Source organism: Cervus elaphus, chromosome 32 (genome assembly GCF_910594005.1).
Source record: "Cervus elaphus chromosome 32, mCerEla1.1, whole genome shotgun sequence".
NCBI classification, from domain to species: Eukaryota; Metazoa; Chordata; class Mammalia; order Artiodactyla; family Cervidae; genus Cervus; species Cervus elaphus.
Genome location: NC_057846.1, coordinates 27,599,301 through 27,613,587, shown reverse-complemented (window position 1 = coordinate 27,613,587; position 14,287 = coordinate 27,599,301). Strand labels below are relative to the sequence as shown.

At 42.2% G+C, this 14,287-nt stretch overlaps 1 protein-coding gene across 1 annotated transcript in view; it reads right to left on the bottom strand.

The window, feature by feature from the left end:
* MTMR7 (myotubularin related protein 7) overlaps window positions 1-14,287 on the bottom strand; it is a 96,173-nt gene that overhangs the window by 50,674 nt on the left and 31,212 nt on the right. Inside the window, exons 2-4 of the mRNA XM_043893745.1 lie at window positions 11,456-11,578; window positions 9,115-9,277; window positions 946-1,103 (exon numbers count right to left, since the gene is read on the bottom strand). Coding sequence (XP_043749680.1) covers window positions 946-1,103; window positions 9,115-9,277; window positions 11,456-11,578 — 444 coding nt within the window. The remainder of the gene's footprint in view (window positions 1-945; window positions 1,104-9,114; window positions 9,278-11,455; window positions 11,579-14,287) is intronic.

Genomic DNA, 14,287 nt, shown 5'->3' with positions numbered 1-14,287 from the left:
CCATGGGATTTTCTCCAAGCAAAGAGTTAGACATGACTGAGCACACATACGCAGAGAACATTAGGGCAATGAGATACGGGCTGTTTTGTTCCTTTTTCTCTCTCTTTTGCAAATTCTCTACAATGTTCTGACTGTACTTTCATTACTGGAAACACTTTAAAAATTAATAGGGAAACCAGTCCCTCTGTGCAAGCCCACCCTCGGGGAGAACATGAATCAGCTCTGCTCCCCCCAACACCCCTCCACCTCCCATCCCCTCTGGAAGTGCAGACATGTTTCTCCACGGTTCTCCAGGGAAGCCTCTTGGTGACCTTGTGTACCAATCAAGAGTTCAGGGAGCCCAGAAGGAGCTGGTGCCAAACTGCCATCAGAGCCTCTGCGCCTCCCTACTCACTCATCACTCACTGAGCTATAAAAAGACCAGGCGGGAGAAGGGAGGCGCTGCCCCGAGGGTGCTGCTGGGCCTCTCTGGGGTTCCACTCCTGCAGGCGTCGGAGGGGATGGTCTCTAAGGTGGCTTCTGCAAACTTTCCGATCCCAGATGCAGGTGGAGAACACAGCTGGTAATACCCAAGGGAGACTTGGAAACCCACACATCTGTACCCACAAAGAGCCGTCGGAGCGAAAGGAGAGCTAACAGAAGTCATGCTCCGCTCTGTGATGTCAGGGCTTCATCTGGGTTAAGTATCTGCATTTCACCAAATGGGCTTCCCCCATGGCTCAATGGGAAAAGAATCTGCCTGCAATGCAGGAGACACAGGAGACGCGGGTTCAATCCCTGGGTTGGGAAGATCCCCTGGAAAAGGAAATGGCAAACCCACTCCCGTATTCTTGCCTGAAAAACCCCATGGGCAGGGGAGCCTGGCGGGCTACAGTCCAAAGGGTCGCAAAGAGTTGGACATGACTAAGCAACTAAGCCCTCATTTCACCAAATGCCTCCACTCACCCTGTACTCTCTATTCACATCACTGAGCTGCCAGTAATTATTAGGCAGGCCCATTCGCTTGTATTCTTCGCTGAGATCTATCAGCATCCAGCCTTGCTCCCTTTCTTCTCTATCCAGCTTGGGGTTGAATGAAAAGCAGTATAGCTCCTCGTATTTCACTGCAAAAAATAAGGGAGAATAAAATCAAATCAAGCCAAGTCAAAGCCACAACCAAATCCCCCCAGATATGTTCTGTCCGGGCTGGAGAGGCCAGCCCAGCTGCTCACCCTTGGGACCCTCCCTAGAGATACCCCATCTCTGTGGTGGGACTACCCACCTCCTCCCAACAAGACCTCAGGACAACCAAACGAAACTTTAAAAGAACTTCTTTCCTTTCAGGAGTGTGATCTTCCCCATTTTGTGGGCTTTTTTTTTTCTAGTTTCTTTTGAAAACTAATGTATTTTCAGACCACATAAAATATATGGCTTAAAAATGAATTAAGAACATATGTGTACTTTCAATATTTAAGACATGGAAGTAACCTAAGTGTCCATCAACAGATGAATGGATATAGACTATGTTATATAAAAATATACATACACACACACATACATACACCCCCTACACACACATATAGAAGAAGATTATTCAGCCATAAAAAATGAAATATTGCCATTTGCAGTGACATAGATGGACCTACAGATTATCACACTAAGTCAAGCAGAGAGAGACACACATTATATGACATCACTTTTACGTGGATTCTAAAAAATAGTACAAATTAACATATTTACAAAATAGAAACACTCACAGACATAGAAAACAAAGCTATGGTTACGAAAGGGAAAGGGGTGGGGGAATTAGGAATGGGGGATTAACAGATATGCACCACTATATATAAAATAAAAAAGGAGTTACTGTATAGCACAGGGAACTATATTCAATATCTTATGATAAACTACAATGGAAGAGAATCTGAAAAAGAACATATAGGTATAACTGAATCACTTTGCCATACATCTGAAACTAACACAATATTGTAAATCAAATATAGTGTAATTTTTTTTAAAGGACATACATATTCCTTAAGACAACCAGAAGTCAATCTGTTTATGTATGTCAAGCTCAAGTTTGGGATGGCTTCTCAGGGTTACAGAGAGGCCAGGCCATTGCCATGTTCTGAAGCTCAAACAGCTTAAAAAAGTCAAAAAAGAAATGACAAAACAGTTGAAAAAAACTGGAATATATTTAAATATTTTCAGTGAAAACACTTGAACTTTCAACAACTACATAAATGTCATAACTGTACTGTTCTCAGTATTTCCAGGATTCATTAAAAGAGATCCATTCATAGTGCATGGCACCCTGTCCATGAGTGGTAAGTTGAAGGATGTGTGATGACAGACTTCTTTCAGGTCTGCCAAACCATCTCTGAGTTTAGGCATCACCTTTTATGCTTGCAAGGCCAGGCCTGACAGCCATTCCCAGCAAGATCGAGGATTTTGGTTCTCTTGCTCTGGCCTTGCCACATTGAGGGAGGCAACTAAATCAGTGCTGTCCAACAGAAATACAGTGTAAACCACATCTGTCATGTAAGATGTCCTTGTAGTCCCACGAAAATTGTAGAAAGAAAGTGAAATTAATCTTTACAATATATTTCATTAAGCCCAGTATTTCCAAGGCATCATTCAACATATATGGAATACAGTACCTATTAATATTTTACACATTGTGTTGTACTGTCTTTGAAATTCTGTGTGTGTTTCACACTGAACAGCGCATCTGAGTTCAGACCAACCACATTTCAAGCCGTCGATAGTCCCATGTGGCTAGCAGTTACCTTCTAGACAGTGCAACGCAAAGCACTTTTGGTGATAATAAACCGTGGCTGATAGTCAGTGAACCCTTGTTTCATTCCAGATTCTCTTCTGATGAAACATACCGACGGGCATCTAGTAGGCATCATCACAGGTCTCCTTGCAGAGATGAGAAACCTGAGGCGCAGGGAGGTTCGGCAGTGACCCCAGGGTCACACAGCGAGCAGGCCGGAGTCCGCTATATAGCGCGTGCTCTTCCCCACCACACCTGCTGCCCCTCCGAGGCAGCCCCTTCTCCTTCCCCTCATGCGGGCCACCTTTGTATAGCTTCTTTCCAACCACCCCCCTAAACTTCCTTTTCGTTTATCCAGTGGAACTGTTTCTCCTTACAGTGTTCTTAGATCATTTTTAGTCCTTCATCTGTCAGTGGAATTCAGCCTGAACAACTGGATGCTCCTAAACATGCGTCTGTAAGTCCAACAGTACAAAGTAGAACCAGCAAAAGGCCGCAGTAACACACAGGCGGCCTAAGGTCAAGACTGTCTCCAGCTTCTTTTGATTGCTATTGGAATGACTCACCAACAGGTATGACCACCAGACTGACTCATTGGGAAAGACCCTGATGCCGGGAAAGATTGAAGGCAGGAGGGGAAGGGGGCGACAGAGGATGAGATGGTTGAATGGCATCACCGACTCGATGGGCGTGAGTTTGGGCAAACTCTGGGAGATAGTGAAGGACAGGGAAGCCTGGTATGCTGCAGTCCATGGGCTGGCAAAGAATCAGACGTGACAGAGCGACTGAACAGCAACGACACAAGCATGATAAGATAAGGGTCATACTTTAAGTACTAGACTTTAGCATTAGGCAGGTACTCTTTCTTGCAAAAAAAAAGAAGCAAGAGGACTAGGGTTTATCAGTGAGATAAGCTATATTCTATTTTAGTGTCTCTTGATATCGTATTTCAAATTTGAAAATTGAGGATACAGTTTCAACAAAGAAGAAGATGCACATGTACACATACATGCACACACACATGCACAATGTAGACACTTCCAGTAAAAACGGTTTCTTCCCATCTTAGCAAATTGAGCAGACGGCATATAAAATTGACATCCAGTTCTGGGAATGGTTAGCCTGACACCAACATATGTTTTCCATCTCTAAGTACCATTTTCATGACTCAGGCTTCTGATATCATAATGTTAACCACAAATGCAATTTGTTTAAGAAGCCAAAAGAATCTCTTGAGAAAGCCTCCATTCCCTCAGTGAAAGGAGTGCTAAGGAAGATGGGGAAATGACAGAAGTTGAGTTCCCTTGGTTAAATGCCTACACATAGGTTTAAAGGTAGAGGCAGAAAACCACTCTAAGACTACTGATGATTTTCTGTGTTCAGGATCATTCTTGCTGTCATTAGGAAGAGACAAGGAAACCACACATAAATTCATGTAAGAATAATCTGTAACCAATATTAAGATCACTCTTGAATGGGGAGCCATCAGAATGGGTTGCCATTAAAATAACAAAATTTTCTCTTTCAATTATTTTTAAGGAAAAGGGTGATCGACTATACCTTTGGCCCAATTTATGTAAAATTCTTCATAAGGGCAGAGAAACCCCCATTTTTGTCAGCCAAAGCTCAGTTTTATTAATGTGGGCAAGCTTCTTACCCAGAGGCCACCCAGTAGAAGCCCTCAGCTACAAACTGCCTACTCTGAGAACGTAAAACGTACTATTAACACCAATTCAACGCTTACTGAACATTTCTAAAACACAATGATTTGTTCTCCTCACCTCCATCTCCTGCAAAATACATAGCAGAATGTTTAATAATCAAGATGCAAGAGTCATGGGTTCAATCCCTGGATCGGGAAGATCGCCTGGAGTAGGAAATGGCAACCGGCTCCAGTATTCTTGCCTGGAGAAATCCATGGACAGAGGAGCCTGGCAGGCTAAGGTCCATGTGGCTGCAGAGAGTCGGACATGACCGAGCAACTAAGCACAAAGTCAGTTAAGTAAGGCAAGATGAGGAAGGAAAGGGAAAATTCACCAGGAGTCATGAGAAGGACAGGTGTGTGGGGTTTTACTTTATTAAAATTTTTTATTTTGTATGGAGTATAGCCAAGTAACAATGTTGTAACAGTTTCAGGTAGACAGCAGAGGGACTCAGCCATACAAATACACGTACCCATTCAAGGCTATGGTTTTTCCAGTGGTCATGTGTGGATGTGAGAGTTGGACTATAAAGAAAGCTGAGCACTGAAGAAGTGATGCTTTTGAACTGTGGTGTTGGAGAATACTCTTGAGAGACCCTTGGACTGCAAGGAGATCCAAACAGTCCATCCTAAAGGAGATCAGTCCTGAGTATTCATTGGAAGGACTGATGTTGAAGCTGAAACTCCAATACTTTGGCCACCTGATGCAAAGAGCTGACTCATTGGAAAAGACCCTGATGCTGGGAAAGATTGAAGGCGGGAGGAGAAGGGGATGACAGAGGATGAGATGGTTGGATGGCATCACCGACTCAATGGACATGAGTTTGGGTAAACTCCGGGAGCTGGTGATGGACAGGGAGGCCTGGCGTGCTGCAGTCCATGGGGCTGCAAAGAATCAGACACGACTGAGCGACTGAACTGAACTGAACTGAACTGATTCTCTTATATGGGCCTCCCCCGTGGCTCAAGTAAAGCACCCATCTGCAATGCAGGAGACATGGGCTCAATCCCTGGGTCAGGAAGATCCCCTGGAGGAGGGCATGGAAAACTACCCCAGCATTCTTGCCTGGAGAATCCCCATGAACAGAGGATCCTGGTGGGCTACAGTCCATGGGGTCGCAATGAGTTGGACACGACTGAAGTGACTTAGCATGCACACATTCTCTGATATGTAGGGTTTTAGAACCCAAAGTAATGAAAGTTAAATTGCTCTCCATGCTCTACTTAATTCAGGCAACTTAAAATAAATGTAATTGAAAACCCATTTAAAGAAGAGTGAGAAGGTAACAGTTATTATTGGGTTTTGCACATTTTAAAATAAAAATAACAAGAACTTTCTTGTCTGTTTTCAACAGACAGGTACTCAAATTAAACACCAGGAAGCTGACACTTAGTAGAAAAGGGCTACTGGACCCAGAGATTAATATCATCAATAAAAAGAAAATTGTTACTGTAAAAACTGCTTAAGTGGCACTGACTCTGATAAGAACTGCAAAAAGTCAAAGTAAGCTAAGGAGACTATGTCAATCCTGAGATGCTAAAAACCACAGAAAATATGCAGAAGAATTAGAGACTCAGATGAGCAGGAAAGAAAATGCTATTATAAAATGGGAAAACAGACCCCAAAAATGGTTTAAATATTAAAAAGGGCCCACAAATAGTACAAGAGAGAAAGATGATAGATACAAAAATAAACAGCAGGAAGCTAATGAGAGGGAGGAGAAAAGAAAGGATGTGGGAGAAATGAAGCCCTCTGAGAAACAGGGGTCTCTAATCAGAAAAATGTATAACCTTATTAGTACATCAGATCTACCGAGTCAATTCATTTCCTTACTTGGGCTACAGCCCAATTTTGACTTATTCCTTTAAGAAGAATTAAAGAGTTCTCTGGATTTGGCTACAGTATATTTTGCTGGGATCTTTCATAGTCCATAACCAAATCCTTACCAACCTGAATTCACATAAAAGACAAACCAATAAAATCTCGACAAATTTTTTAGTCATTTGATTTATTCTTATCCCAGAAACTGCAATTCAGTGAAGAGAGACTCTCAAGGGCTTTGAAACTATCTCTTCATAGGCCTTGACTTAAATGGACTCCCAAACGTTTCTTCTTTTGTTTAAAAAAGAAAAAGTCTCCTCTATAGGACCTTGGAGTTAGCTGTTTCCATAAGGAGAGCTGAAAATATGAGCTTTGTATTGATGACTAACCACAATAACCCTGGAGATCAACACTGTTCTGCTGGAACTCAAAGTCATTTCCCCACCACACACACATCCACACACTCACACACATCCATCCCCCCACACACACACCCAGAGCCCTCTTCTGACATACCTCAAGGAGAGCGAAGGTGTAATTTGTGAAAGGTACTGGGGTGTCCTGAGAAGCCACCCCACCTCCAGGGGAAACCCTTCCACTTTTCCCCACCTCCACCCAGATTCAAATCCTTACTTCCAAGGTTGGGCTATAATATGTCCTAATTTTAGCCTTGCCTTTAGCATTAAACTGTGAAGCTGCCTGGATTCTAGCTCCTCTTTCCACACTCATTAAAGAACCATGTTTTACATAAACTGGCATTTCTAATTCCGATGTTTCACAATGCTGGTGGCTTTTAAAAAAAAATCTTCCAAGCTAATGGCTTTAATTCAATTAATTACTATAGTCTCCTTCTTTGGTCTCTGGCTAATACCGAACTCCCCAAACTACATCGTTAAGAAAAAGTGTATATTTTTAAAAGGAGGGGAAACACAGCGGGTTTCCTCCCTGGGGACCCTCACAATGTAAATCTGGGAGCTCGCTGTTATCTGAGGCCAGGGCTCTTATTGCCACCGTGATGGACTCCTCCACTCAGGCCTTTCCCAGTTCTCTGGGCTATTCCTAAATCCCGTTAATCCGGCCAGGGCACATGTATTATCCAGGACATCCATTAATCAGTGATACAGAAACTGCTGGCGCACAATCCCCCTCGCATTCCCTGCCACACACAGCCTAACGTACATCTTCCCAGAACTTCTGTTCCAATTATAGTGCGCCCTCCAAAAAGTTCAACTGCTTTTCTGGCTAACTCTGCAGTTCTTTTCAACACAGAGAGATAAAAAAGCCTCAGTGGGCTGACTTGAAAGGGAAGCGAAGTCAAGTCTAAGTGATCAGATTCTGACAGCTCCCTGGCAACCCTCCCATCACATAACTTCAGCTCCTGGCTCTCAACAGACAATGTGGTCCCTTCATATCATAAGAATCTGAGGACCCAACCAAATGCTTTGAAGAGTTTACAATCAAACTTTTTGCCCCAAACCAAAAAGCATTTAGTAAAGTATCTATTCAGTAAAGTAACTGAACATTCACTGGAAGGACTGATGCTGAAGCTCCAATACTTTGACCATGTGATGCAAAGAACCGATTCATTGGGAAAGGCCCTGATGCTGGCAAAGATTGAGGGCAGGAGGAGAAAGGGCGACAGAGGGTGAGATGGTTGGATGGCATCACTGACTCAATGAACATGAATGCAAGCAAACTCCAGGAGATAGTGAAGGACAGGGAAGCATGGCAAGTTGTAGTTTATAGGGTTGCAAAGAATCAGACACAACTCTGAGTGACTGAACAACAACAACAAAATAACTATAAGCACACGTCCTATTTCCCTTATTAATGACTTCTGGGTGAACACTACTGTGGATGGTACTGTTTATACAAATGATCTCTTTTCACTGTACACTTCCAAGATGCTTAGCAAAAGAACCCCAGGGTCCATACAAGCCACACACACAAGAAACACTTGTGTAGAGTTTCTTACATTTATAGCATAGTAAGCTGTAAATGTCTTAGGTTTATAGCATAAAAAGCTGTAAGTCTGAAGACCCTAAGACGAGGGATACACTACCAGACAGTAACTGAAAGCATACATTTTTCAAATCAGCCATTCTTCCTACAAAACCTAAGGTTTTGTGTAGGAGAATCAACATATACATGCCTAGAACAGTCACTGATGCCAACCTTGGGAAAAACATATTAGGATCAAAAAGCAACAGAAACCAAAACTTAAAAGCTCCCACATAGGTAAAACTGCACTAGACCATTTGATATGTTTTCGACACAAAACAATTTGTGGGTTTTGTTGGAGGCTTCAATCAAGGTTGCTCAGTTACCACATTTTGGGATGATTTCATCCCAAAAGTAAAGCGCAACTATAACCTCCCTCCAAGATAAATACTATGAATAATGAAAGAGGCTCACACAGTAAGTAACTCAGACAGAGGCCCCCAAAGACAGAAACTAAATCAGTCAGATTTCTTGGCCTCATCTGAAGGCTTGATGTTGCTTAGTCACTCAGTCGTGTCCAACTCTTTTGGGACCCCATGGACGTCGCCCTCCAGGCTCCTCTGTCCATGGGATTTCCCAAGCAAGAATACTAAAGTGGGTTGCCATTTCCTTCTCCAGGACATCTTCCTGACCCAGGGACTGAACCCACACCTCCTGCATTGGCAGGTGGATTCTTCACCATCTGAGCCACCAAGGAAGCCCCCATCTGAAGGCTGGGCTAAGGTATAATCTCTAAAGCACTATAATTAAGAAGCATTATGGACATTTCTTCAACACGACCTGTGACTTTCTTAAGCGTGAGTCCACGCTGAATGCCAGGCCGCTCTGCCCTACCTGGCCTCGCGAGGCGGATGAGAGAGATGTACACGTCGTGGCAGTCCCTTTCCTGCGGGATGATGAGCTGTAAGAGCTGAAAGTTCTTGCAGCGAATCAGCAGAGGGCACCCGGTAGCTGTCGTTGCCTGTTTCTCGATGGTGGCGATCTGACTGTGGAGAATCTACCGCCAGAAGTTAATGTGGGTAAACTAAGCACAGATAACAGGTACATAGGACAGAAAGCAACAGGTCTTGTAACAGAGCAGAGGCAGCACAGCTCTTAGCAGGCAGCCATTGCTGGGCCTTATTATTCCCGCACCCTGTTACTAGGCAACAGGCCTGGCTCAGCCAATGGTCGGTTGTCAATAAGTTGTCCTGCTCAGCTATTGGTCAGTGCTGCAGAGGGCCCTGCCCACTGGTAACTGACAATGAGGGACCAAGGAGGAAGTGACTCAGCTCAAGGGTTGGTGGTGAGGTGGTCGTCAGGTGGAGAGTGAGTTAAGAGGCAGAGTCAGGCCTTCTCCTGGAGGCCCTCCAGCTCACCCAGCCTTGAGCCAGTGGCTGAGCCGGGGGGGCCCAGGGAACAGGCTGGGGACGATGTCCTGCGGGGCTCCAGAGCTCTGACTAAGGCCCTCCACTAGCCATGGCCCAGGCCTTGAGGAGCGGCGAACCTCTCGCCCATCCCTGTCTCTGTGACCCACTACCAGTGGCCGTCTGTCTGGGTCATAGTCTGTGAAACCTGGTCTCCACTCATTTGGGCGGCTGGAGGAGACCGAGGGGCAGCTGGATTAGGTGACTGGCTCCCTTAGGGAGGACAGCTGGGCAGGGTGTGGGAACCTGGCCCTGATGGAGCTGCCAGCTGAGCTCTGGCCTTCTCTTAGCCAGGAATGGGACCTTGGAGGGTGAGAGTTGTGCCCTGGGACCTTGCCCTTTCTTGTCAGGATGGAGAATAACATTCGTTTGGTAGAGATTTATAGGAACATGGTTACCTGACCATGACCTGACCTCAAGAGCAAAGGATCTGACCCCAAGAAGTCTGCAACAACTAACCACACCCAACCCTCACCTTTTGCTTTTAAAGGGGCTTGCTGAAAGCTTTTAGTAACTTTGGAGTTCTTAGGGCAGGAGCCACCCGTCTCCTTGTATAAACCTGTAATAAACCTTTCTCTGTTCCAAAAGCTAGTGTTTTACTACTGATGGGCCTCACTGTGCATTGGGCACAAAGCCTTGTGATTTGGTAACAGTCTCTGAGCCACATATAGACAGAAGAAACACCCTTGACCTTCAGCTGGCTTGCACTCAGTTGACAAGAACTGGTATGTTTGGGGGTAAGAACCAGCTGTCTGAATTCATCATTTTATTTTTCAGTGCCAAGCTTTCTGATAGTCAAGCTCATTATACGAAGCAAACCCTTCAGCCTAGAATTCTGCACAGCTCCAGGTAAGGGAACATTTAGGTCGTCAAAGGTTGAAATGCACTGGGTAGCTAAAATTAAATAAAGTCATGAGAAGTTAGTAAAATAAACCTTGCAATCAACAAAAGTTAGAGACGGTTCCGCTGGGAGGTGCCACCATGCTCCTTAATTCCACATGGAATGCTCGAGTTCAACAGCAACTTGAGATGGTTGTTTTCTAAGCTGTTGGTGGTCAGGCAGGCTGCAGAAGAGATTTATTTAAAAGGAAACCATGCTGAAGTGCTCTGGCTTTCAGGAGGGTCTCTGCTCAGTCCTCAGTGGCAACGCTTCATTCTTTAAATTCCTCTCCACTAAGTAGGGCGGGCCACCTTCTGCTGCAAAGATCAAGTCTACAGAAAAAGCAGAATCTACAATCCACAGATTCTGGTTCTGGTCCTAATGCCGTGGTTGGGCAGCTCTCTTAAAATAAAGACCTTCTAACAGTCTCATTATTATGTAGCAGAAATACCTGATAATAGGACTCTTCCCTAGACTTTCTTTTTTTTAAATTATGAGAAAATTGTAGACAACATAATGACTACATGGCCTGCACCACAGGATGCTACGAAGGAAGCAGATTGCAAATCACTGTGTAAATGCTGTATCTGGTACAGTGACATTATTGAATCTCTACTTGTCAGCTGTGACATGAAGCACTTACACCTCTGGCTATTCCCCTGTCTCTCTTTGATGATGTTCAAATCATCAGTATTTAAAGTGAGTAAAGAGATCAAGTGGACATGACCCTTTACCAAAAACGGCAGTGCTCACATTCCAAAAAGAGTGCTCTGAACACCCAACCCCGCCAAGTCCCACCCTCCTCACCTTGAGAACAGACAAAACAGAATCAAAACTTGTTATTTCAAACAATGGAAAACACAAAAAGCCAAAAATAAGGACTGCATACCCATGTTTCTTTCCTCGCGTCAGGTGCGGTTTCCACAAATATGACGTGAGTGGCGGTCAAATACAAAGTACCGAGGGCTGCTTTTTTAGAAGATATTCGATCTACCAAGCGGACGTTTTCAACCTAGGGAGATCAGTTTGACAGGGTTATCATAAAGCAAAAGAGCTGGTCACAAACAGTAGTCAGCAGGTAATCTCGTGCTTAATCCAAATATGACTTTGAATAAGATCCTTCCAAAAACAAAAGACAAAAACTTGCCCCCTTAAGCTAATTAGATCTCACAAAGGTCTGTATATCAAAAGATACAAATTCACCAATTCCTTAAATGCAACCTTAAACATACCACAAAAGATTCACACACCCTATTTTTTAAGAATACCCTGAGTTTTAAAGAGGTCAATGTTTTTACTTTAATTATATAATTCTCATTTAAGGCAGGAAGTAACACATGAAAGTTCTTTGTTTACATGTTAACTATATATGAATTGCATTCTATTAAAAAGAAAACAGTGTATTTTCCTATGCATTTCTCTGTTGTGGAAGTGGCCCTAAGATTGTCTGCTCCCATATAAATTAGCAGGAATACAAACATACATACAGTAGCAAGAGGTATCATAGGAATGTTCTGTACGCTCCCCAAGAAAATTTACCAAATGAAGATGCTAATATCTATAATAAAATCTTTCCACTAAATAGAATTCTTACCCCTGAACTACAGTTCAAACTGTCAGATAAGACTTCTGCAAACAATTTTTACCAAGCATACACCTCTGAAAGGGCAATTTCAAGAATACGTGCAGCAGAATCATTCCAACAGGAAACATACAGGAAATGACAAGAGAGTGTCTACAGGGCAAGTGAAAACCCACACGACGACAACCCCAATAAGGCAGCCACCTCAAACACCCGGAGAACATGCCAGCGAGGGCTGAGCAATGCTACTTACTACTGCCAAGGATTAACCATCTACAAACAGACACTGGCTCAAACCTCACCTCTCAAATCAGTATGCTGTACTCCGTGACTGGTTCATTTCACTTAGCATCATGTTTTCAATCCATGTTTCAATCAAAGTTCACCCATTTGTAGAATATGTCAGTACTTCATTTATTTTTACTGCCCCACACATGTTCCATTACATGTATATACCACATTTTATTTGTCAGCTGATGGACATTAGGGTTGTTTCTACTTTTTGGTTATCATTAATAATGCCGCTATGAACATTCTTACACAAGTTTTTTTTCTCATACAAGTTTTTATGAGGACAAGTTTTCATTTTTCTTGGGTGTATATATACCTAGGAATGGAACTGTGCCAGGTCATATGGTAACTCTTTGTTTAACCTTTTGCAGAATTCCCAGACTATTTTCCAAATACAAAGTGACTGTACCATTTTAGACTCCCACCACCACTCCATGAGGGTTATGACTTCTCCGTGTCTTTGCCAACACTTGTTATAATCTGTTTTGATCATAGCCATCTGAGTAGGTATGAGATGGTATTTTGTGATTTTTTACTTGCATTTCCCTAGTGGTTAATGATGCTAACGTCTTTTCATGCGCACACCTGTTTTTAATGAAAACACTTCCTATATTTCACCATTGAATTTGATGTTGATTTTTTTTTTTTTAAATAGCACATCATGGAAGTGACCTGTTCCTAGTTTAATGAATGCTGATTTTTTAAAATTAGAAATGAACATCAATGCCTTGGAGGAATATTTGCTTTGTGTAGTCTGATGCTATCAATAATAGTAATAGATTTTCTTAACCCTTAAGTCTTGGATTCTTGGTATATGGCCAACTTGGAATCCATGTATTAATGTTTTAATATTCCTTACATTTTATCTGCTATAATTTCCTTTTTGGTTTTCTGCATCTGTGCTTTTAAGAAACATTGGTCTACATTAGCCTATTTGTGCCACTTTTATCAGGTGAAATCCATTATGATTACATTAGGACACTTTCAACATACAAATTATTTAGTATTTGAAACAAATACAGGCACTTCTTTATACAGAAAGAATTCTTTAATAATTCTTCCAATTTTTTGTTCAGTTATAGACCCACTCAATGTTTTCTATATATATATATATATTTTTTTTTACTAAATCTCATTTTGACATCTATTTTTTTCAAATTATCTTCTTACTGCTAATTTTCAATTTCTTATAATCTTTTCATTCTTGTCTATGGGCAAATCCCTCTCTCTTCAACCTTTTTCTGATTCCTAATATTGTAAACTAGGTTCTTACATTTTTGTAATTAGATATGCAAAGGTTTTTCTTCCAAGTCTTGGATTTATGAAGTTAACAGGTCTTGGATTTATGAAGTTAACTTTTCTCGTTTCCAATCATTCATTTATGCTTGTGTTTGCTAATAAATGTTTTAACATGCTTTTTTGAGTATATTATGTGGTTTTCCTTTGTTCATTTTTAAATCCTCAGATTTGATAAGCTCATTAATTTTCATTCTTTTTGGTTAATAACAAGCCTCAAGTCCAATCATTTTCCTTCAAGCAAATCTTTGGCAAAAGCATCTTATGAGTTTTGTTTGTAATAGTATCATTCTTCTTATTTTCTAGGTAGTTTATAACTACAGTCTTTATTTCTTCTCTGACCCAAGAGTTTCTAAAGAGAATATTTTTCAATTCCCATGTGATTGGATTATGGTATTTAAACTTTTGTCCTTAAATATTCTATTTTGAACTGCCTATGAGAAAGATATCATGGAAGAGACAGTGGGAGAAGAAGAGCAAGGAGATATGGTAGGACACTTCCATGGGGGGAAAAAACCTCAGTTGCACACTGATATGTGCCTAGCTAAATGA